This window comes from Cardiocondyla obscurior, linkage group LG09, assembly GCF_019399895.1.
Source record: "Cardiocondyla obscurior isolate alpha-2009 linkage group LG09, Cobs3.1, whole genome shotgun sequence".
NCBI classification, from domain to species: Eukaryota; Metazoa; Arthropoda; class Insecta; order Hymenoptera; family Formicidae; genus Cardiocondyla; species Cardiocondyla obscurior.
This window is the reverse complement of record NC_091872.1, coordinates 7,264,279-7,290,257: the sequence shown is the minus strand read 5'-3', so window position 1 is coordinate 7,290,257 and position 25,979 is coordinate 7,264,279. Positions and strand designations below refer to the sequence as shown.

The 25,979-nt window shown below is 34.5% G+C and overlaps 3 protein-coding genes across 5 annotated transcripts; 2 read left to right on the top strand and 1 right to left on the bottom strand.

Moving 5' to 3' along the window:
* The first annotated feature begins 642 nt into the window (after nt 1-642).
* LOC139105330 (uncharacterized) lies at nt 643-7,839 on the top strand. The gene is made up of 5 exons (XM_070661340.1): nt 643-884; nt 3,082-3,684; nt 4,879-5,313; nt 5,506-5,644; nt 7,303-7,839. The coding sequence occupies exons 1-5, from the start codon at nt 712-714 to the stop codon at nt 7,756-7,758; spliced, it is 1,806 nt and encodes a 601-aa protein (XP_070517441.1). The 5' UTR covers nt 643-711; the 3' UTR covers nt 7,759-7,839.
* A 9,736-nt stretch (nt 7,840-17,575) lies between these two features.
* On the bottom strand, nt 17,576-23,194 carry LOC139105512 (putative leucine-rich repeat-containing protein DDB_G0290503). 3 transcript variants are annotated; one of them, XM_070661663.1, is made up of 4 exons: nt 22,761-23,184; nt 22,389-22,631; nt 21,649-21,706; nt 17,576-20,729 (listed from the first exon to the last, which is right to left on the bottom strand). In XM_070661663.1, exons 2-4 carry the CDS (start codon nt 22,529-22,531, stop codon nt 19,440-19,442), a joined length of 1,491 nt encoding a protein of 496 aa, XP_070517764.1. In that variant the 5' UTR covers nt 22,532-22,631; nt 22,761-23,184; the 3' UTR covers nt 17,576-19,439. The 3 variants fall into 3 exon arrangements, with proteins under 3 accessions (XP_070517764.1, XP_070517763.1, XP_070517765.1); XM_070661662.1 differs by having other exon boundaries at nt 22,815-23,184; XM_070661664.1 differs by lacking the exon at nt 22,389-22,631 and having other exon boundaries at nt 22,815-23,194.
* A 399-nt stretch (nt 23,195-23,593) lies between these two features.
* LOC139105516 (protein arginine methyltransferase NDUFAF7 homolog, mitochondrial) lies at nt 23,594-25,708 on the top strand. The gene is made up of 5 exons (XM_070661670.1): nt 23,594-24,221; nt 24,331-24,438; nt 24,515-24,796; nt 24,954-25,070; nt 25,142-25,708. Exons 1-5 carry the CDS (start codon nt 23,949-23,951, stop codon nt 25,649-25,651), a joined length of 1,290 nt encoding a protein of 429 aa, XP_070517771.1. The 5' UTR covers nt 23,594-23,948; the 3' UTR covers nt 25,652-25,708.
* The last annotated feature ends 271 nt before the right edge of the window (nt 25,709-25,979 follow it).

Here is a 25,979-nt window from a genome sequence, read left to right as displayed (position 1 = left end):
ACCTTACAGTCAAAAATGAGGATCGAGGGACGTGCACATAGATCGTTCCAAATGACACTGAGCAGCGTGCGTAAATCTTAAGGACGGTGATCGCGCGACGATAATGAAATCGACTCGGAAGTACCGTGTCGATGTCGAGTAGAAATCATGTTTCAACAAGTAAGAAAACAAGGTTGAGAGACCCATTGGACAAAAAGCGTCTACGAATCGGAAGTGAAATGTCTCTGCCGGCTATCTCTAAGCACAGAATCGCGAAAAGAAGTCCGAGGAGAGCGCAGCGGTTAGAAAATTAGACGACGCCTCGAGCTAGCTTACGTTTCCACAGAGGACTAGACGTGCGGAAAATCGTAAAAGAGAGAGGAAGGGACTCTTAACCCCCCCGACAAGGATAAAGCGAAGTCAAAGCGAGGAAAAACGTGGGGTCGGGCGAAAGTAATCAACACTCGTCGCTCTAATGGATACGAGTATAAAAAGGGACGATTTTTAAATAATCTTCTATCGTCGCGAGGATTATCTCATTTGCACGACTGTCGGAAAATATAAGAGCTAGAGGTATAAATAAATTGAAAATAAAAACGTTATCGCGATACATTTATCTTCCAATGTATCGTAAAAAGTAGCAATTTATGTTTTTAACCCCCGAGAGAGGAATAAATAAATACGTGTTCGACGTCGAAGGGAAATAGGCGTCAGAAAAATAAGGTAGCGAAGATGAGCAGGCAAAGTGTACCACCCCCAGGCATCAATTCCTGCGAGAGAATCAGGCCGGAGCGACCCAGAAATACAATACAAAGGCTGGTATGGGGTCCTGGAACGCAGTTTCAAGTTGGTCATATTGGCATCCTGGAGGATGAAGGCTCGAATCCACGGATGGCATTGAGAAGGTACGTAGACTGTACTTCGCGAAAGTTATTAAACTGCGCGGATATATATATTGAATCTTGGTATTTCAAAGCAGCATTTCCGAACCTTCCAGGCACGTAATCGTATTTTATTGTCTGATAAAGCGAATATTCGTGGGAATGCAAAAAAAAAACTAGATCACAATTTATTAGCAAGAAAAAAAAATATAAAATAAGTGCAAAAATGCTATTAAAAATCTCCAAGATTGGGTCCGTATAAAAAAATAAAAATAAAAATAAAAATAAAAAAACAGATTTGAGAAATATAAATTAAAGAATCTTTCCACGTTTCTATCAGGTCAGTTTTAATTAATGACGTCCCTCCCGAATAAAAATATGTCTTTCAAAGCGGTATGCATATCTTTCCCGTTATAAATATCATCCTGCATAATAAACATAGAGAACTTAGTAATTAAGAATAAATAAGGCATGCTATACGGTTCCAGAGCACAGTGCCTCTTATGCATTGCATTTACGAAAAGAATTGCTATAACAATGGATTTTACGAGACAGTAATAACGCTTTATAATTACATTTTAATTAACGTATACGGCCGACGTGAGATCGTGACACTTCGCTGTCTACGTGCGACTAGCGTCGAATCGCATTGTACGTACTTCTCCCGAATCAAGAATCAAAGATAATTACCGGCATATCCGTCAGACAGACAGCCGCGACGTGTAATAGGTTTATTTAATCTCGCTATGCGCGTCGCGCACTAATGGAGCATCGAGAGAGGATTCACCGTGACAATCAATTACGCGAAGACGATCGATCGAACGGCACGCATGGGAACCGCGTGGTAAAAAAGTAACGATGAGAATTATTCGCGCATAATAACAGAAACGGAGACGTGAGCCGCGTGATTAATTCAGAGCTCAATACCATTTTCTACGCAGTGAATTCCGTACAGTAATAAATCGTCAGCAAAACTATTTATTAGCGGGGATGAAATTAATTAAACGCGACGCATCTTCTTAATAACGGTAATTCGCTATTAGAATTGATTGCTGTGATTATGCAAGGCCAGGGAGCAACGTAATTAGCGGCAAAAGCAACCCCAATACAGCTCATTAATACGTAATCACGCGTGCACCATGCAATAATATCTAATACGAAATATGGATTACAATTTTTATTTATCACGATTAGGTATAGAACCTTAATCTTCTTTCATTCAATAAAATTTATAAGCTTATTTCATGTGAATTTAATCGACTGTATTAAAATGTTTTGTAATAATTTGACTTTTATAGGGTTTTAAACGTGCATTAATATTTACGAATAGCGAACGGTGCAGTTACAGTACAATAATATACTTTAATACTTCGGCTTGTATTTTTATTTCCTAAATTTATTCATATTTTAACTTATTTAACTGTATAATCGGATTATGAAATTTTATTTTATTTAGTTCCGCCAGCTATATCTCATAATAATCTATAACATATAAAAACATCGGACACAAAATAGAACACCAATTGGGCGAGAAATTTATATATGTATGTCCGATTAAAATTGTATTATATAAACAGTTAGCAATTATAAATCAAACTACAACCAAACAAGTTCAGTAAATTATTAGCGTACGTGCCGATATCAATATTTCCGCAAATCTCCGCAAAATCACAATAATCTCAAAATTCTCCCTTTATTACATCTAACAATTACTATTTGAGCACATCATTAATGCCGTACGATTATGAATAATTTTTATTGTGCTTTCAAAACAAAAGATTTTACAAAACGTCCGATGGCCATAATTTTTTTTTTTGCGATAAAAATATACATTTATCTGACTCCGTATATCGTCTAACATAATAATTAATATCTACATACATATGCATATAATTTTATATGTATATATCTAACACGACTTAAAATAACAATTAAAAGTTTAGCGCGATAAAAATAGCATCACTTAAGTGCAAGTCCTTTTTTTTTATTATTTTCATACAGTATTATATTTTACACCGATTATCGAGTCTCTGTTGTCACAAATTGTTATTTTTACTTTCATATACCTAACGAGTAACTAAGATTAATTAGTTTGCGTTAAGTTAACAGTTAACGCTTAATTAATTTTATTTTCCTGACACTGTTTTACGGCATTAACGAAATTCCACCGACCCGCTATAACAAATAGGACGGGGTGATAACTATACAACATTTCTTTTAGACTGCTGAGATTGTACGAGGGTAGACAATATAGAGAAGCAGCCGGCTTCCTGATGAAGCTACCACATTATACCTTAAAGGCTTCGTTGCCGGATATACCAGTGGACCTGTTGATCGAAACGCTACCGCACAGCCTCACCTTGCTGGAGGCGCTCTACTCCCGATTGATGGAACTAAATGTTAGCGACACGAAGATTCTACGGATCGAGCAAGTCCTCTGGAGGATAGTGCACCTGATATCGACCAGTCAGGATCATTTCCGACCGCGAATCTGGTGTAAACTTCTCGTGTCATTGAACAGATTATCGCCCAACACGAAGAACATATTGCTGTCGAGAAGACGTGCCCTAGAGAGAGCCGTAGAAGGACTTGGCAAGCACGGGCTTGTGCCCTCCGCGCAGAATATCTCCGAGAATTCCGTTACGCCAAATTTAGTGCCATTGCCGGTGGCATTGAAAGAGGAACTCGAGACACGAATGGAAGCATACAAATTAGCGCTACACAAAATTGAGAATTTCGGCAAACACGCTGGAACTAATAAAGGTATGTGCTTCCCGATCCTTACTCCTTCAAATATGGTATTACGTGACGCTCGCCAACTTTTGTTATCGCGCTGAAAATCATCGCTGGCAATGAGCGTAAATATTGGATTAGCGAGGCAATAATTTTGCGGATTATTTTTTTCCCCCGCGAAATTTGTTTGGATTTTGCGTAATAAAACTTGGCATTACGGTAATTACGGAAATTGAAGCATATAAATATCATCGACCGCGTGATGGGATTTAGCGCGTATCGCTAACTTCGTCAGAATAAAGTTGCGGCCATTTGTTCCGTCGCATTACCTGTATATCTGGAGCTTCATGGAACCGTGAAGCATTGGATTTTAACGGAGTCACGAGCGCCGTGTTACGTTTACAAATGCAAATGGACTAATGTCGGACGCGTGTGTTAAGCCATTTACATAGGGAATTGCACCGTTCTCTCGTTCGCAGATAGCTTCTCACGATCCGAGACGCGTCATCACATAGCACGTTTCCGTAGAGAAAGGTGGTTCGGAATGGAAAAAAAAAAAGTGTATATAGAATGATAAAGCGACGCCACATTAATATTGATAAATGTGTAGAGAAATGTTACTTTCCCGGGGTCGTCTCGTAAAAATAAGCTCAAGATGTCAGCAACTTTTCTTTTTTAATGTAGAATCAACTTGTGTGTTTCGTAAAATTTTAATTTTAAATCCCGATTAATTTCTTCTCTAATCGTTATCTTTTAATTATCACGTTGACACTATTTTCATTACATTAAATATAAAGTTGGGCTTTAATCAGTTTCATGCCTATTAGAAATTTCTAACGTTTTCACAAATTTAATTAAGTAGATTTAATAATAACTAAACGATGTCAAAATTAATTGTTTGGTGCTCGAAAACAGAAATAATTTTACAGCTACGGATATAAAATGTAGATTAAAAAAAAAAAAAGTGTGATCTGTGTATATTACGATATAATAGGCATAAAAGTGTCGTCCGAACTGTAACTTATTGGAGCGTAAATCTGTCACAATTTGTTCCTCGTGTGCGAGAGTGCGGATTTGCCGCATAATTTAATTTCGCCTCATTATACATATAAAGGAAAGTATGGCATATTTAGTTATGATGTCAGATAATCTACGATTTCACTGTTCATGCCGGATATCGGGCCGGCTATCTACGTAGCACGAGGCACTGTAAAAAGGCGACGGATGGATGCAGTAATAATCGCTTCGCGCCATCATCGGTTCCGCTCTAATAATAAAAAATAATAATAACGACCAACAAGAGAGAGAGAGATAGACAGAGAAAGAGAGGGAAGGAGGGAGAAGCTCTGATCTTTTCTTACGCTTTTGTAGCGGATCAAGGTGTACAAGCGGCTTCGCATCAGCGGCAGCTTTCCCTGAAGTACAGCGAGATCCAGCAGCGACTGATCGATAATCAAAGCTTACTAAACACCTTGGAGAAAGCGGGTGGGCTGTGTAGGTTAGAGAATCTACTAGCGGAGCTAAAGCATCGCGTCGAGCAAGATAAGGAGGCGCTCAGGCAATGGACGGCTTTGAGGAAATCGACGTCTGGACCGACGAATACAAAAAATCCGGCCCTTGCCGCGAGGCTGTTGCAATTTGCAAGAGGCTGCGCGCTCGCTTTGCAGTTCATGAGCGAAGATAATCCGCAGGTAAGATTAAAAACGTGGGCGCTTACATTGTAAACGTAAAATGTAATCTTTGAAAATATTCTTTTCACATTTCTGTGAGATGACTCAAACTGCGCTCGATTTTAGAATTCAACTTGGATAATAAAACAATGTTTGTCGAGAGAGAACAATTTTAAATAGATTAAAAACTTTTTTTTTTTCTTTCTTTCGTGTGGAGGGAAATGCCTAAGACCTAAAAATAGCGAAGGGCTAGGTGTTGTCGAGAAAATGATCGCGAAACACGTGACAACGGTACGTACAAGTGTTACAGTGCCCGCGGGATTGTGGTTTGCGACTCTATCAGCTAGCGCGTCCAAAACGATGTGGTGGACGATGTCAAAGGTACCGTATGTAACTATCGCGGAATCCCATAAGGACCCTATAGCGCACCTAAATTACACGAGTTTACTCCTGTACCTGCTTATACACAACTATCCTCGAGGCTAAGATGACAGAGGAACGTAAATCGCACAGTAATTCAATAATTAATTCCCGAAGTTAATCAGGCATAAATTAAATATACGAATGATATATGATCGATGAATAAACTAAACAGAATTAATAAGATTCATACAAATTGCAAGTTGAAAAGTATATTATATAATACATAGTAGCGCATATAAAATATCTACGTTTAAACGCGCGCGAGCAGAATTTACGCGAATCATGAATTATAAATTATTCGTATCAATAAATATAACACACGCATAATGCGTATTTGATACGAACATTATCGCTCTGAAACTTGAGTCAGAATAAAATATTATTATGTTGCATATTAAATGCGCTCGCGTATACCTACTATATAGTTCGTTAATAATACGTTACGGTACAAACGTTATACGCACGAAACAGCTTGCCATTAATGTGAATCAAATAACATATATTTTTTAATCGAGTGGAAAAACGACCGTATCTGAGCAATGCAATTTATTGTAAATTCCACCGTAACTTACATATAATATATTTATTATAGTATTTATATATATATACATATTTCTTTTTTTACTATTTATGATCGAGAACGTGATTATAGAATTTCGAATAACATCCCATCGAATTTATCGTAAAATCAATGTACAATATTCATCGAGAGAAATATTTTCGCACGCGTGCGTCAAGTATTAATACACGCAAAGCGTTAATATGGGCGTTATGATTAATATCGCGTACACTAATGTCAAGTCATAAATTATAACCGATGGGAACGGCGACGCACACATGATAAATATTGCACGTATCCGACTGATCACGTCCGTTATTGCGCGGAGTTTTGTTCAATTCGCTCGTCGTTTTTAAGACTTTCCGATACTTTCCGATACCGGCGAAATTAGTTTACGTGTTACCTTTGTAGTGTACTCCTTTTTCTTTTTTTAATGAAAGAAAAAACGACATTTTGACGATAAAGATAATCACATCCAGCTTATTCGCGGTGAAAAACAACGTTCGGTACACGAGAGCGTCTAAAATGTCTTCAACAAACGCACAACACGTTCAGTCTTTTACGAAATTTAGCGAGAATTCGGGTGGAAATGTAGCGGTGAATCCTGTTGGCGTCAGGCGTTTAAACGGATTCTCGATAATGAATGCGCACGGCGGTGCTTTTGCGATTGCATTACTACCATCAAATTGAAAACAAAAATACGTGAATAATTATCTTATTTACTCTCATTTGCAAACGACGATGGCGAATTGTAAAAAGAAACGAAAGCGGTACCTAAATTGTTATATAACAGAATCGAATTGAAAAAACTGGCCACGGCATACCAAAACGCGTTAATTGCTTTCCATTGAGTGCAATTTAATTGAAAGCTCAGAGTCGACTGCAAATTCCTATCGAAAAGAGTGAATTCTGCGATTGTTTAGACAGTTCCTCTATAATATGTACACAATATTCACTTCTAATTATTTTGGTTTAATAATATTCTAGTTTCTCGTAATACGATATAATGTAATGTAATAAAAAAAAAAAGTTAAACTCAACAAAAATCAAAAACTAGCTTTTTCCTCAAAAATTAAAATGTATAATGAACAGAGATAATCGTAAGACAAAAAAAATTAATATTCCGGTATTAATATTCAACAAAATTTTTTTTTTTTTTCCTATTCAGGCTTGCCATTTGGACGAAAATCTCGGCGATGACTACGAGGAGGAGTCTAGTAGCGCCGGTTATCACACAGACGAGAGCTGCAGCCCGACTCCGGAGCCGGTTGTAACGGGTAGCGCCTGTGAGGCACTCAGTGTGGAAGAAAATTGCTCCGATTTAAGCTCGGCAAGTATCACAGTGGAACAACTCACCGAGAGGTACGTCGCTCTTTACGCCCAAGCCAACTTGCATACCCTGGATGCCCTAGACGCCCTAGAGTCCCTCAAGAATGCTCCTGATTTAAAAGCGAAGATTCTCTACTCGGTAGTGGTGGTGAGTACCAATTTAAATCGAATAATTGGAACGTAAATGCCCTCTCCACTAAACTACAATATTACTTGTCGAGCGAATAATTTCTACTGCCGCGGTTAATTAATCATATTATACTTTAAAAAAAATTTCATAACTATTTCTCTTCAATATTTGTTTCTAATTTATAAACGAAAATAATTGATTGACGAGGAAAGGTAGGGCTTTTCTGCCGTTCTCTTTCTCTCGCTCTGCTCGAATATCGTCAATTAGTTCATCATCAATTCAAATTTATCTTTTGCTTAAAATATTTTTATAAATACTTATATAATATTAGATTAATTTTAAAGCGCGCAAATTTTTTTTTTCTGTGTAAGAAAGGGAAGAGAGATATATATAGTATTTATAAAAGTATTTTAAGCAAAAGATAAATTTAAATTGATGATAAACTAATCGACGATGTTCGAGCAGAGCGAGAGAAAGAGAACGGCAGAAAAGCCCTACCATTCCTCGTCAATCAATTTAGCATTCAGTTTCGCCACATGAAAATGACCAAGCATCATAAAAGGTGCAACGATGCGGTCGCAAATTATTATACGAATGGCACTCGATCATCCACAGAAATATGCGCGAATTAGTCGCGCGAAGGCACGAAATTATCGTGAACATATTCATCCATTGCGCAATATATACGCCGCTGTCCTATTTTACACCTACGTTATTAATATTTAGAATAAGAGTAAAGAGTTTTTCGATGAACATACTTAACCCTGAAGTCGAATTTAGGCTAATCCAGTTTCATTAACATCGTGCGAGTAATTGATTAATTCCACAGAGATGCCGCGCTACACGTTTAAAGGGAAATTGCTTATTTTCAACGTGATATAATTAACGTTTCGACAAATATACGTTCACACTAATACATTAAAGTGCAATTGATATATTTTACAAAATAGCTATAGCGATCATAACCTATCAATTAGCTTTTAATGTCTCGACGTGTAATTTTTATTTTGATCGCTACGAGCATATGATATCGAAAGCCATTTAAATGTTTCTGTTTTTCTCTATAAAAGCGCACAATTAAAATATTATTTCAGCATATTGCTTCGCATATGTATATCGTTTTACACGTAAATTAAATAGCGTCAAATATAAAAGTTTCAATTATTTATGGTCAATACTAAAAGCTTCTCGTTCAAATCAACAAATGTAATTTAATTTTTAATGAAATCTTATAACACTATTTGTATAACGTACGCCTCGGGCAATCTTCTATTTTCATATGTCAATTTTACGGTGCAATTTCGTATTAATGTGGGTCAAAACATTATTTGACAAGTTTCAAAAATTACGAGATTTTTATAATAAATGTAAAGTATACATTCGAAAAATCCCAGCGTAACAAATCTATGAAAGTTGTTTGAAAAAAAAAAAATAGCTATTTGTTTAATGCAAAACGTCATTAAACTGATACGCACGTGTGCACAAATTTAAACAGTTTACAGAAATTGTATATACGTTGTCAAGAGCAAGCACGGTTCACGTCAAAGGCTTCAGAACATGCAACGAGATATTGGGTTACATCCCAACTTACAAGCAAAATCTGTTATAATTGTTATAATTACATTGAGCGAGAGATTAAGCTATTTAACTTATCTCGAAAAAAAATTAAAAAAAAAAAAACCTTCTCTCGACACATACGCGTGCAACGTAAATGTTTTATACAAATCCTTTTTAATGTATACGTGCGTACGTTGATGCGCTAATTTTGATACTTCAAAACTCATTTGCATCTAGGCCACGTGATGAAACTGGCATGAATATTTATATCCGCGCGCAAATGTATTGTGAATTAGATAAAATTTTTCAATTTTCTCAACTGTGCAGATGTATCGCGTTCCTTTTTTTAGATTATCTATTATCTCAAATATAAATAACGCGTTTCTAAAAATAAAATCGTATTAGTTTCGCGTGTCAGCAAGAACGACCGTACTATGAACTATCGCATGAGCTCGCCAAAGCTCATTTTTGCGTGACATTGCAGCACGACATTGAATGTTACTTCACAAATCGCTATGGAAACTGAAATGTGCTATCGCGACATTGAAAGCTAATGATTACATCGATTTGATCGCTTAAAATATATTAAATATACTCAATAAAATGTTTTTTTTTTTAATATAAATCAGACTTTTCAATAATATTTTTTATCGATAAACGTATTAAAAATATATGGCTCTAATTGTATTTTATAAAAAAAAAGCCCAAAGCTAAAAATTAATAGCCATCATAATCATTATAAAGAAAAAAAAAGGGGAATTTTCTAAATACTTAATACAACAACATTAATGCATATTTCTTAAAAATATGTTCGCAAAATTGGAATTTAAAGTTTTTCTATGGATGTATGTAGGAAATTAAATGTGATTGCGATAAAATGAACAAGTCGCGAACCTTTCACGCGCATCCATGATCGATTTCAGTGTTCTACCAGCATTGAAAAAGTCGCGGTTGTATGTCGTGAGGAAGAGAGAGTCGAAATCTAATGGGAACGCACACACTCGGCCGAGAGTGCGGTATGTCGACAAACACTTGTTCTCCACTTGCACTCTCACGTCAGATAACATGAAAACCAGAAACCAACGAGGACACGAGCTGTGCGCTACGTATACACCGCGCTATGTGTTTACATGTGCTGTAATCACGCTTTAAAGGCTACACCATACCGGATTTACTACCGCGTTTTCATTTTATCTAGTATATGTATTTCACGAGCAATAATACGTACACGTACGCAATCAATATCTTTTCCCGAGCAACAACTCGACGGAAAGTTGTCGTTTACAGCAACGCTTAAATATTAAATTTCGATAGATAAGTTTATAACGTCTTTGTTTTTTTTTTTTTTTTTTTTTTTAATTAAAGTTTGTATGAAGTCAACTAGATAATGAGATCTTGCTTATCTACCTCTGAAACTTAATTTATAAGAGCTCTTTTATTTTCAATTGCACGTAATTCAGCCCGTTAATGCAGTTCCTTAACCAAAGAAAATCGCTCTTTTTTATTTTCTTTATTATACTAATAAAAATTAATTATACATATATATAGGTATATAAAAAAAATAAAAATATAAAAATTTCTATGCATTTTTTCAAAAGCCTAGAGATTGTACAAAAAAGAAAAAATTGTTTGTTCGATTTTAAATCATAACAACAAATGCAATTGAAAATAAAAAGAAGAGAAAATATACGACGCGCGATAAAATCCAACATCGCTAATAATATCTATCATCTAAAAGTCTATAGATCTTCAGATCTCGTGCCGAGTATATGAAACGATAAATTTCTTTTACTTTTTTTCTACTTTAAACCTTTATTTATAAAGTAAATTCTTCATTGTAGATGAAGTATAAAGCGACCCGTTTCGCGTCTGCATCGTGTCGTCTCGTTGGTTCAAAAAACTTCATTATAGCAGAAAACTCAATTTATGATCAACGGAGTCTTTGAGTAACAAATTATAAACCCCCTCGTACGATATATCTTTGAAAATTGTAAAAAGGACTATTACATTGCAAATTTTAAAATTTAAATTAATTACTCAACGATGCATAAAATAATTAATATTAATTCTCGATCTTTTTTAATTAAACGAATATTTCTTGCATTAATGACTGTACTTTACACCGACTACATTTTACGATCACGTCTAATGAAAACCAGAGTAGTATAACAGGAAAAAATCGGTATACCTTAGCGAGTTACTAATCCGCGTTAAAAGAAAAAAAAAAAAGGAAAAGAAAAAAAAAAACTCTTCATTAGTAGCGAATGGAAAGTACGGCGGAATGCTTTAAAAATGTGTTCTGTGTTTCCGGAAAAATTTCATTATTCGAAGCGAGCGAGTATCTTGCAAAACAGTGCGTGTTCGAATCCCGCCTCTAGAATATTGAATTTTAGCGTTTCTTTTTATTCGTACGTAAAAAGTAAAAGTAGAAAAGGAAATATCAATAAACGAGAGTGCGAAAGATAACATTTTATACGCAGGAGCTAATCATAAAATGAATTTCGAACGGAGGCTCGGCGGGGTTTTTTTTTTTTTTTTGTGTATATAAGTATGCGGCAAGATTATTTTTACTACCACCACGCACCTGTCTCCCGTTCGATCGATGGACCATTAACGTCAAAGCCGCCGAGAGGGAAAAGAGCGAAGGGATGATCGGGCGGTGCGAAAGGGAGAGGCTGAAAGGGGAAAGTACAGTTTTGCGACGGAATATACTCGGCAAGTGGCAGAGAAAGAGAGAGAGGAGACGCCTAGTCCGTCAGCCTAAGGCTATTAGGTACTTTGCATACATACACGGATACAAGTGCCTTTCACACGGATATCTGAGAAATCGATGAGCTAAAATAAATGTCCACGAAGAAAGCGACACACACGCGGCTAACATGAATCTATTTCTCTCTCCTCGACACCTTACGCGGGCGCGTTTATGCCGCCTAGTAGAATGAGCTGTTGTCACTTGGTCGATAACCCGACTGGGACGATTCGTAAAATACACGTATTCCCCTCCATAAATGCCATCACATGTGAATCTGACATTGTCCATTGAGCATGTATAGCCAATGGACAATTAATTTTATACTAATTGCCAGCGTTCCTTGAAATAGCTTGATGTATGCATCGACCTTTTTTTTTTTTCTTTTACTTATCTCTCATGCAAATACCATCAAATTGACAGAATAAAACATTGAAAAACCAACTATTAATAGCTGCTTAATTGACATTTTGTTAAGACTTGAAATCTAATAAAACGTCCTTTAGAGAAAGCTTATTTTCCACTTACTATCGTATCAAATAAAGAACGAAAGGCAACCGCTTTCTTAAATAATGCAAACGAGATACCTAACTTACTATTCCGCCGGTATTTCTGCTGCTATCTCGTTTAGCAGACAGATTTTCTACTAAAAGAAGCACAGCAAAATGCACTTCTCGAGTACTATTTACCTCCTACATTTTTGTTTTCTTTCCTTTAAGAAGCTTTCACCCTCATATCTTAAACATATCCATCAAAAGAGTACGACTTAAGGATGTACCCACTCTGATAAGTCACAATACCTTCTTGAAATAAGATTATTATTACTTACAACATCAGCTGTTAATTTGTAAAATTTTACTTCAAAGTCAGATTCTACAAATGAGCAATTGAAGATGTCTCAAAGTTGAGCACGTTTATCTATACAGCTGACACCTATCTCCCTACGGCTAATATGTTATCTAGCGGAAAGATGCTTTCACACACACACACACGTAAGAAGCACGCGATAAAATAATAGATATTTCAAGACGTTTTTTTTCTATTGGGAATGTTTTTTTTTCTTTTTCTTTTTTTTCCTACACACCTAAGTTCGCTCTACAAAGCCTTGAAAAATGTTACTCTTCTCAATTATAAAAGTAAAAAGGAAACTTAAAGGAGAAATAATAATTGTTTGTTGGGGGGAAATCTTTACGTCATCGGTTACACAAATAACAGCTTTAGCAACCGATTACAATTCAATTTAATGCCGTGATAGAAACCCACCCGCAGTAGCCCACCCTAAATTCAGCGAGTGGTCACGCAAAATAGTCCAAGTCCAACTTTAAGTTTAAACTCAATCTCGTGGAATTTCGTGTATCAACAGTTCTACAACTTTCGACATTCTTGGTATTAATATTGACCAAAAGTTATCATGAATCCGTCTATAAATTAATTAACAATACCTCAAACGTTTTTTTTTACAATAGAATTTATAATTGATATTTGCAAAGTTCTCTCAATGCTAATATGCATTTAATCATTTATATCAAATTGAATAAAATAATTTTGATCATAATGTATAATTCTCTCTACAATAATTTATGAATAATATAACGTTTCTATATTATATTAAAATGTAATAGAGTATTAGGTCACGAGTTAATCATTCTGTTGTTTTTTATTATAAGTTTTTTTTCTCTCTTTTTTAATTGCTATGCTTTAATCAGAAGAATATTTGCGGAACAAGTTTTTAAAGTCGAAAGTTATAAACTTCTTATGAATCAACACGAGATGTAGATTTCTTTTCAGCAATAGACATTGTTAAAAAATATGTTTGACTCACCGATTCGATGCGCAGTGGCAGAGAGCTGGACAGTCACGTAATCCCAACACTGTAACAGAAAAATAAAAAAGAAAATAAATTGTAGAGGCTTCAAATAAATTCCATCAAAAGAACAAAAAAAAAATACACACGCGTTTAATGAATTTATCAATTAAACTGTTTAAAACAAAGTTATCTATCATCTGGAAAAAATCTCTAATAAATAAAACTTAGCTAAAATGTAAATTTCTTTTTTTAATTGTTAAATTTTCTACTAATTTTTTCTAATTATCATCGAAACAACAAAGCGATCTCGATGAATGACAAAGAAAGATCAATTTTATTTCATTAATTTTTATTTATCCTTACCCGAACGTTGCTCTGCCAAAGCAAGATGCCCTTCCTGAGCCAGATCCTCCTCTCAGTTTAGGATGTCGTTCTTCCTTCTGCGCACTGGACAATAGTGACACTCGCGATCGGGTGAATGTACATAGCGCGATGCTGCACGACACTCCCGGTTTTAAGAACTACTTAACAAACGCCCGATACTTTAACGATAACCGCGAATCGACCGATGAACTGGCTACAGTTCGTATACTATTTATTACGGCGGCGAGGAACACTGGTTTCATCAAACGAAAGTCATTTTCGCTGTCGCACGACGTCTTCAACTGCTGATGGATAAAGATCAAAGTCTCGAAACAGCCGAAATCACACACGCCGCTCGTTTGCCTTCCTCCGGGTATTCTCGATCCGACGAATTACCTGTGACGGAAATATACATATAATTAGTTACGAAAGCTTTGCGACGTACTCGACTACCGGCAGGTTAATATTGAATTGACGACGCGACGACAACGGTGAGTCACGTACACCACCCGCGCGCTGACCTCCGAGTGACTCCCGAGCACTACACACTTTACGTGTTGTGAAAAGCTACGTGTGCCAAGTATAATAACACTGAATATTAGTAATATATTACAAACTTGTACGGATACGCTGCGATGTTTTCCTCGTCTACGGTCCGCTTCAATCAAAATCTCGGTAAAGAGAACGGCTATTAACTTTCAACGCTACCAACTGCGTCTCTGCCAGCCACGACATGTACGCAATGCGACCAGGGAAAAATCGCAATGGTAGTAGTGAAAAGTAATGGCTGACTCGATTATCGAAACTTTCATCGAAACGATTATCGAAGCGCGTTAAGTTAAATTTTTATTAATACAAATTATCTGCGAATTCGGCTCAACGTTTATCTAACGAGATAAATATAATTTTAGATCAGAATTAAGACTTAATTACTATTTAGAACTTTCGTTGATCATCGTGTTTCGCGTTCGCAGCTCTCGTGGCGTCTAGCTGGTATGGTCCAGGTGTCGAGGCGTCTGGAAGCCTTGAAGATCTTGAACGGCGCGACCCCGAGCCAGACGGCGCAAGTGACTCCGGAGCTCGAAGAATGTATAAAAAAGCAACTGGCTACTTCCGGGGCGCAGACCGGTTCCCGTGAGGTCGCCGAGCAGGTGGTCAACCAGTTGGAGAGGACACTGTACGACTTTCCATGTCTTCGTGGCTGCGCCGAGGTCAAGAATTACGCCACCGCGTGCTCCACTTTGGCCTGGGCGTGCCTGGCACGTTCCACACCGTTGGTACTTGATGTGGCACAAAGTCTGGAGTTCCGCAGAGAAGTACACGTGAGGCATCATGCTTCCCCGAATCCGCACGGGACTAGAATCAGATCGGTCCTGTGGCCAGGACTTCGGAAAGGTTGCCAAGGTCCTTGCCTTCACAGAGCCGTCGTGCTAACTTGTTGAAGTATTGCGATCTTTTCTAAAAGAAAATAAAAAAGTAAATATATAATTCATACAAAATTACTTTTCAAAAATATGTTAATAATGCGAAAACATTTAATTAAATAAAAATTAATAAGTATATTAACATTTTCACACTTTTAATATACATAAGTCAGTTTATCCTTGTTTGAAAATGCGATATTGTTTTCTCTAGAACTTTTAGAATTGCAGTTTGAGAAAGAACAGAGAGAGAGAGAGACATATGATGAGATTGAGCTCTCTAATTGAATGCACAATGAAAGATAGAGACAATGACGCGTGGGATGCTGCACCGTAGCATGCTCCAATTTCATTCACGTTTATGATATACATTCTACACCACTGACACTTGACACTGCAGCCGGACCTTAAATTTCAGAAACGTGTCTCGAGCGCGTTATTCCTGGTCCTGCTAACCGCAGAATCAAGAATTTAAGATAGTATATCATGATATTTTATAATGTATCATATTACATTTTTATTTACACAATCTCATCATATTGCCATTAAAGAAAAAAGTGATTGACATATTAATTAAGCTTAAAAAACATAAGATAAAATAAAAAATAATTACATAATATATCATAAATGTGTTAAGAAATATTTATAAAACTAAAAAAGTGTATATATTTTTGTCACGCCTAATAAGAAATTAATTCTAAAATTAATTATTTATTATATTTTCATTATAAGGTACGTAAACTTTTTTTTCTGTGCTGTGTATCTTAAGTGCTGTATCTGTAAAAAATATATTTTTAATTTACCAAGTTAATACTAACAATAGTAGACAATATTGTCTTAGTAATCAACAAGCTTCTTATTTTATAACAAAATTATGAATTATTTTTGAGCGTTGAAAATGTTAAATATAATTATGTACATTCTCCGTCAGGAATGGTGTTCGTGGTGCTGCGACGGCGGCTAGCATACGTGATCTTGACGTGGGGTGCGTCAAATCTCACACGAAGCGCTCGCGTAAATATGTTGCGGAGCACCGGTCACAGAGGACTGAGGGAGAACGCGGCCTACTACACCTCCCCGCGCTCGGCAGCCGAGAGTGGGGGAATTCACGTACGCTAGCCGCCGTCGCCGCTCTCCGCTGCAAATCCCATATCTGCCTTTCAGTGTACATTAACAATAAAAATATTTTAAAAAACCGTTTTACTTCCACCGTATAAATATATTTCAAAGCAACTCTAGGATTTCTCCAAGAAGAAAGGAAGAAGGAACAATAATTAATTACAAAGATTGATATCAAGACAGAAATTCAAACGAATTAAATTCAAGTATAATTGGCTCAGTTATTTTTTTTTTTTTTTTTTAATTGTTATCGATGGAATTTTATATAAATCCAAGTATAAATTTTTCAGAGTTATTCCTGAACGCACGATTTGTCAATTATGTGACTTAAAAATAAGAATAAGGACACTTAAGATTCTTAGTAAATGTCATTTCACAATCAAACGTATAAATTGTAAAACATGATAATAATTTGCAATGTCTCTGAATTTGTAATGTCAAAGTAACTAGGCCATCCGTTTAACGAGTAGCACATTCTTCCTTTCTCATGTTAATTCAATATCATATTTTTGGAATAGAATAATAACTGAAAGAAAAAAATACGAAATTATTTCTTTATACATTTAAATCTATCGAAACTTAATAATGCTATCTCTTGGATCCTGCTGAGTTTTTCATTAAAACGAATGACGTCGATATATTATCTTATCATGGAATATCGATAAAAATTGTCTCCATGCCTGCATCCTGCATAACAGTTTATATTATATTTATAAAAAATATGCTAAAAAGATATAAAGAGATGTAGAAAGAATATAATAAACATACATTCAAAATTAATAAAGTAATATCATCAACATAAATGTATATAATAAAGATTAGTAGAGCTACCTAGTAAAATAATCGATAAACAAATTTAGTTTCGAGAGTTTATTATAAATCTCATAAGGAATTTTATATACATCTTTAGGTGGGTCTTCTAATCGAAGTATAAAAGTATGTCTTAACAATATTATTCGTTTAGTTCTGAATAATTATTGGTCTAAATTACACTTCTCTAAATTGACAAGCAAATTAGTTATTATTACAATATATAAAACACTTTTCTCGCGATGTGTAATATACAACTTTAGCATTTATTAGCTATCCTTGACAGACCTAAACGAATAAATCGATCGACAATAAAAACATTACTTTGGTCAAATTATTTTATCGCTTTTAATCATCATTTATTATATGGAAGATTAAAGTAATGTTTCTAACTTGATATATGCTATGTATATGTTTTAACAAAGGTTTTAAGGCAACGAATTATCATCTTTAATGGATGACATCAGAATATACTTAAATCTATGGCAAAAAAAAGGGTCAAATGGTAAAAATTGACAAAAGTTATATAAGAAATAAAATTTACTCAACGATGAGTTTTCTCTTCGTTATATATACTTTGTTTTGGTTTTACGACATACGATATTTCATATTAATTTTGCATTTATATCTTATATCAATCTTCAATTGTTACAACTGTAATACCTGCGATATATGCAGCTGTTAATATTTATCAATAAAAATGAGTATTTTTATATCAAATAAATTGCAAGAATTATGTTTTCTTTACTAATAAAAAGAATAATTTTGTATCAATTAAAATATTATACACTTAATATTATATAATACATAATTATTCAATTTTCTTTTATATGTTATGATTTGTTCATAATAATCAACAATATTTCACTACAATGAAATAAATCATAAAAAAACTACTGGTATTATAAATGCAATAATAAAATTGCAATTTATCTGGCAATTGTTTTAACTTTGCTACAACTAGAAAAATATATAATTAATTTTATGTTATAATTAAGTTCCAAAAATTTGATCGTTATCATTAAATTTGTGTAGAACATATTTCTAATCGCCTTAAAAATGTAAAGAATTACAAATTAAAAATATAAATATTATATTCCATTAAGAATTAAGCACAAAACGATATGTCTTTCTAATACATTATATAAATATTACAGTGTGTCGCATATGAAATGTGATTTTTTTTTTATGATAACAGCAATAAAATAACATATGCATAAAATATTTAAGAAGTTACGTTGAAATAAACATTTTGTTAGATTAATATAAAGCTGGGTTACATTATTATTTTTGTTTACAATTAATTAGAGTAAAACATATTTATCATGATCTATCTAAACAAATGACATTAAAGATTATTTTAAATTATAAATCATCGGTCATAAATTAAAAGTCATGGACTGAAATGTATTAAATTAATATGTATTACATTTCTGTGTACGAAGGCTTATTTCGTATTATAGCGTAATGAAAGGAGATACATTTCATAAAATCAAATTTGTATTTCTAAAACAGTTTTTGTCAAAAGTTAAAAAAAAAATTAACTTTTTGCTGTCATACAATTTACTTTTTTTTCTTTCAGACTTTATTCCAAAATTGACATAGAAAGTTATATATATACCACAGCATTTGTAGCAGTCTATGATGGAAATAATAAAGAGAAAAATATACATTAAATCCTAGTGTCAATATTTTTCGCAGAAGTTATAGAACAAGTACATTTAATAGAAAAAAATGTTAGAAACAATAAGGGGTACAATTATTTTTCTATATTTCATTGAACAAAGAATAATGTACTTAAGAAAAGAATTAATGCTTCTGGCTATATAATTCCTGGTTTTTTTCGAAAATATAAATCTTTGTCTCTTTTTTTTTTTCTGTATAACGGTAAATTTACTGTGACAACAACTTACATGATGACACACCATTTCTTTGTACTCTCGGTTGGTTCAGTAGCATTTTTATTGTCATCATTCTTTATTCCACTAATGTTTAATTTAGTGGATTCAAAGTTACAAGGTGCAGCTTTCGGTGTGGATACTTGCATACTAGGTATACGCAAATTTTTCCATAGATTTAAAGATGTATTAAATATATTACTCTCTCCATCTGTTTTCTGCTTTTTTGCCGAGTTCCAATTTTCCGTCTCAATTTTCCTTTTCCTATCCAATGGGCTTCCATTCGTAGAGAAACTATCAGATAGTAAACCGCTGCCATAATGTAAGACTTTCGAGTCTCCACCTTCATCTTGTGGTACAGACATAGTTGATGTATTAACGAAAAGCGAACTATTCGGTGATATCCTTTTCTCACGTAAAGTGACGTGACGCATTCTACCAATGGAATGTCTGCCTGAGATGTTTCTCAATGTCTTTCCAAATGACAGGTCTTTTAGTAGTTGACTTTGCACGTCTTCCATATTACTTTCGTCATAGAGCTTTGAATTATCTTTCAGACAATCATTGAGTCTGATTTGTACATCTTTTAGCATAATAGCTGAATCGTAAGAAACAAATGATGCATCATTTATATCATCATTTTCTTTATCTTTCTGTATGTTACTCTGCGTAACAGATACCGGTATTTCAGGTATTTCAGATGTTGTAGATTCGACAATTTCGACTGAGTAACTTTCATTAACAGTCTGAATTTCGGTAAGCAACTCTTCTTTTTCATTTATGCCGTTTTTCATCTCATCTTGTATCGGAGGCAATTCTTCTTGTGGCTCTTTGTTCTTGTCCTTTGGTTGCATTTCTAATATTTTTTCTCCATTATTTAGAGAACTTGGCTCAACTTCGTATATTAACTTAATGTCATTTCCATCTTGATCTTCTATTTCTTTGGTTTCAGAATTAACACATCCTAAAAAGAACCCTTCTTTTTCTTTGAAAACAGTTTTATTTTCTACAGGCACTACTTCCTGGATAGTTTTCAACGAAGGTTGAATTTCGCTTGACATTTGTTCGGGAGAATTATCAATATGTTCTTTATTTACAGCAGATTTATCGCCTTCAACAGTTTTATTATTACTATTTTCTTCTGCAATATTTTCTTTTTGAATTGAAACATTTAATTTTACTTCAGATTCTTCCGATCCTGGCTGCATGTCTGCACTTTTAGCTTCTGTATTTTTTAATAATACTTTTAGTTGCTTAACTGATTGATGCTGTTCAACTTTTGTTGGAGGACGAAGTTTGCTCTATAACAAATATTATTTCCAAATTGGAAGATCTAAAACATTATAAGAGAAATCTACCAAATTATTCAAGCTAATATACTTATCATTAAGTGAATTTGTGCAAATCAATTAATTTTTTAATTACATTAAATTAAAAAAAAATATATAAATATACATGTATAAAAATAAAAGTTACTTACTCAATTAGAAATAAAAAATCAAATTATTTCGAAATAAATTTATCAAATAACTCTTCATTTTCTTTTTCTTCTTTATATAAATTTCAAAATATAAAGATATAGTATTAAAATTATGGACAAACAACAAATAACATTTATTGTAAAATGTTTGATTTAGTTAAGAAAATTAAAAAATTATAAAAGAAAAAAAATCTGTAATCGCATAATTGTAAGCACATACAAATTAACACAAACCACTTTAACCTAAAATAATATCGTTATAAATTCACATACTGATAAGACTATGCCTAATCTTCTAAAAGATAACATTATCTCAATAGTTAATTAAATAAGCATTCTTTATAGATATCAGTATTTTTTTGAATTCTTAACATTATTTAACTAGATTAAAAACAACACATTAAAAACATAATATTCATATAGTTCAATTCACAATTATATAAAAATATTTATTAATCAACTCTTATTGTTTTTTTTTTTTTACTTTTTCATGTTTTTACTTATATAAATTATAAAATATAAAAATATTGAAAATATAAAATTATTAATAGATAATATATAAAACATAATAAGATAACATCCAATAATTATATTTATACCTTGAAAAGGTTTATAATTAATATTTATATGTTACAATCAAAATGATTGTATTACATATAATTTTTAATTCCAACAATTTTTGTAATTATTATTCATATCAATAACAAAATAAGAAATAGGAAAAAATTACAAGTCCATACCTTAAAGTTTTTTCCTGGTCCAGGCGGTATTTTTTTCTGTATTCCAGTCAATTTTGGCCTAAAACAAAAATGAAATATTCACAATCAATGAAGAAATATGCCATGTTGCAAATGGCCTTTGAGCGAGAAATGCTGGAGGTGATGAGAGGAATTAATTTAATAGTAATATACATTTAAATTTAACATAAAGTAAACCAAAGTTTCTCATGTCTGTCCAAAAATAAAAATAAAAATTTATTTCCTTTTTCTCTTACATGCACTGTTATAACTCTATGTGAAATAACCCAGCAAATCGTTGGTATGTTATTCATTAATCTATTTTACTTCAAGCTGTTTGAAAGTGACTGCTACTTTAAGGTTGGAATTTTAGATTACCATTTTAATCAATTCTTTCTAACAAAATTCTATAACGTTTACACAATACAATTATAAAGTATCATACAAGGATATGTTTAAAAAAAATACAAGTTGGTCTAGATTCTCCAAAGTCTTAAACAAACATTACAAAACGCAAGCTCCAACACCCTGTAAACTACAGCGATAAGTAACCAACAAGTTCCAAGTGTTGTATGAAAGTGCCCAATATGCAATGCACTACAATCCACAATTTTACTCCAGGTAAGGAGCTCCAGGAAGAGTTGATCGGGCAAAACACGAGTGAGAGATAAGCGTGCGAGTCCCGCGACTGAGAAACTCTGGCGGAACTTGCAATTTCGCTGTTGCCGATTGTTTCTACAAACCTGTTCGAAATCTCAGACGCGCGTTGTCCCTCAGGCAAGCTAGATTCAGAAGATCTCGACGGCGCGTTCGTTGCTTTGAGCCTCCGAACGTATAAATTCCTCTCATCGCCCCCAGGGGCCGCCCTCTTTGGCGTCTTACCCATGGCCAACGACAGTGATTAGCGGCGTGGCTATTAGTTGCGCCCGGTTAAAATTCTCCACACCCTCTTTTTTCCTTACTCTGATCTTGCGTACAAAACAACCCTGCGCGAGATCCCCACTTAGCGTATGTCAAATTAATGAAACTTGCTTCTATTATCGCTTTAATCTCGCACACGCATTCACACGCTCGCTCGCTCGCTCTATCTCTCTTTCTCTCTCACACACACTCACTCCTCTGTCTCTTTCGCCTGCTCCGCTCAAATATTAATAGTCGTCCTTTCTTACTCGCGACGTGGACCTCGTTGTACGAATGCGGACGCCGGTATCTCGTGCACGAAAGCGGGACGAACGGCTCCGTCGAGTTCAATCACACGTACGTACTACGCAGGACGCCATACAACGCCGACCGATCCCGCACGGCACACGACAAGAGGATGCGTGTTGCGCAAGCGCAAGGGCGCGCCAGCGGCCGGCCGCTTCCATGGGAAAAAAATATTCACGACCGGGAGCCGCAGCAATCTGCGGAGTTTAATTTATGGATCACGAGCGATCTGACAATCCATTCGATCGTGATCACGTACTCGGCACTTCGTCCGCAAAACTGAATTCACTCGACCGACCGCGAATCGCGACCAACCGACCGATACGTTACGTATATGTGTGTGTAATGTATGTGCACACGCATGTGTATGTCATGTGTCGCATGTGTATGTGTATGTCTCTCATTGCTTTTTTGTTTGCGGCGTGGAAACCCGTTGGCGTGCTAAACCAGCGGAATCACATTCACAGTGACACTATCGTCACTTCAGCGCGCTGCGAATAAAATTGAAGGCGCGACCGCGACAACTTTAAGTCGGAGTACTCGGCGTAAAAATTATTTCTACGTTAATCACGCGCAAAATAAAATACAACATGATCACTTGCTTGCTTATTTCTTGCTATTTAAAATATTAAAAGATATCAAATATACCTTATAACGATATAATACTTTCGTTTCTCGGTGCGCCAGAGTGAATCAAATTCGGATGAGCCTAGGGTCGATCGTTGTCGTTGAAATTGTATCGACCGGCGATCGCACGCGACGCAGATTCTTGACCAGCGCTTTATTAGGCGACAATATTAACTCGCAACCCTCGCAACTGTGTCCTGTAGAAGTTTCACTGGATACCGCCGAAGATTATATATATTCTCGATTATTTCGCGCACAAGAATCACTCGAATCGTAAGAAGCGGTGCGCGGCACGTCTACCATCGACGAAGCACCAATGGAAGATAGTCAACCCAGACCGCCATCTAATGACGATAGTCATAAAACTCGCCAATGTAGTTGTGTGAAAGTCTGTATGATGGCGGAACAGGTCGCAATAAATTTTACAAACACATTTTACAAACTAATTTGTGTCACACGATTCGATTGAAATGGCGTTGAACGTAATTAGGCTGTCTCGATTAGCACAGGCTTGCCGTCGTTTATTGCAGATGAGATTACACTCGTCGGGTAGCTTAGAAAAGAAAAATGATCTGTATCGTCAATTATATGCAAAAATATTGGCATGCGGTCCTATAACGCTCGCCGAATACATGAAGGAGATCTTAATTCATCCTACTGCAGGTTATTATACAACTAGAGATGTTTTCGGGCAAAGGGGTGATTTCACAACTTCTCCAGAAATCAGTCAACTTTTTGGAGAAGTATGTAACTTTCCCATATATTTTATCTTTTTTTTTTTCATAATTATTTGAAACAAATGAAAACTTTGATTGCCTAAAAGTGGTTTTTATTATTAATCATCATTGATAGATGATAGCAATTTGGATAATCAGTGAATGGAGGAAAATCAGCAGGGATTCTATTCAGCTTGTTGAATTAGGTCCAGGAAGAGGTACCTTGATCAGTGATATTTTACGGGTTATTATATTTTTAATACATTGTTGTTTGTAGATTAAACACATGTGTCAAAATTATAAAACATTGCTTATTTTAGGTGTTGAAAAGACTGAATCTTTCAAAGAAAATATCAGTTTACTTGGTAGAAGTTAGTCCTATTTTGTCTGCAATTCAAGCAGAGAAACTGTGCACAGAGAGTAGAGATGTTGAGCCAAGAATCAATAAAGAGCAAAAGAATTCTATTACACATTATAAAGAGGGTGTCACAAAAGAAGGAGTAAAAATATATTGGTATCATTCTATTAACGACGTTCCTAGAAAGTTCAGTATATTTGTTGCACAGGAGTTTTTTGATGCTCTTCCAATACATAAGTTCCAGGTATTTAATTTTGAAAAATTCTTTTTTTAAATTAATTAAAGTATTTTTATTTAATTGAAATATATTTAATTAAATTAATTTAATTTAATTAAAGTATTGATATTGATATATATGATGCACAAGAAATTTTTACTCAACTTGCAATGCTTGATTTTAGAAAACTGAAAAAGGTTGGAGAGAAGTCTTAATAGATATAGTGCAGGAATCAAAAGAAGAAAAATTTCGATATGTACTTTCTCAAGCACCAACAGCAGCTTGTAAAGTATACATATCTGTAAGCATTTATTTACATTGGCTTATAGCATTTTAATTTTAAATAATGAGTTAAAGAAACGATATTTTTAGCCGGACGAGAAAAGAGATCATGTAGAAATAAGTCCACAAAGTTCTGTAATAATGGACCATATGTCTCAACTTTTATGGGAACATGGAGGATTTGCGCTAATAATTGATTATGGACATGAAAGAGAAAAGACTGATACATTTCGCGCGTTCTGCCAACATAAATTACATGATCCCTTGTTAAATCCTGGAACTGCAGATCTAACTGCAGATGTTGATTTCTTGCTATTGAAAGAGATTGCAGAAAAAGATGACAGATTAATCGTATTTGGTCCAGTTACACAAAGAAAATTTTTGAAAAGCCTTGGAATTGATCTACGTTTAAAAATAATTTTACAAAATGCTACTAATACTCAAAAAGAACAAATTGAATCCGGGTATCGTATGATAACCGACGAGGATAAAATGGGTAATTGTTTCAAAGTATTGTCCGTCTTTCCTTTTGTCCTGAAAAGTCACTTGAAAAAATGGCCTGTAACAGGATTCGAAGATGAAAACAAAACAAAATCTTGATTTTAATTTTAAAATAAATAAAAAAAGAAAAAGAGAAGACAAAAGCATGTAGTATAGAAAATAAATTTATATAAAAATAAATACGTTTAAATTTTATAATTAAGTTCATAACTTTATCAAACAAAATAATACAAAGTTAATTATATATCGTTATAATTAACTAGGATATTACGGCCTTTATGAACGTCAGAAAGATGTGAAGGGATACGAATAATCCGTACACGTGAGATTATTAGCACGTGAATGACGTATTGTTAGTGAAAGGAACGTCACGTGCAAGTTGAATAACTAAGTAAACGGTCATCAATTTGATAGTTGAAAGAAGTAC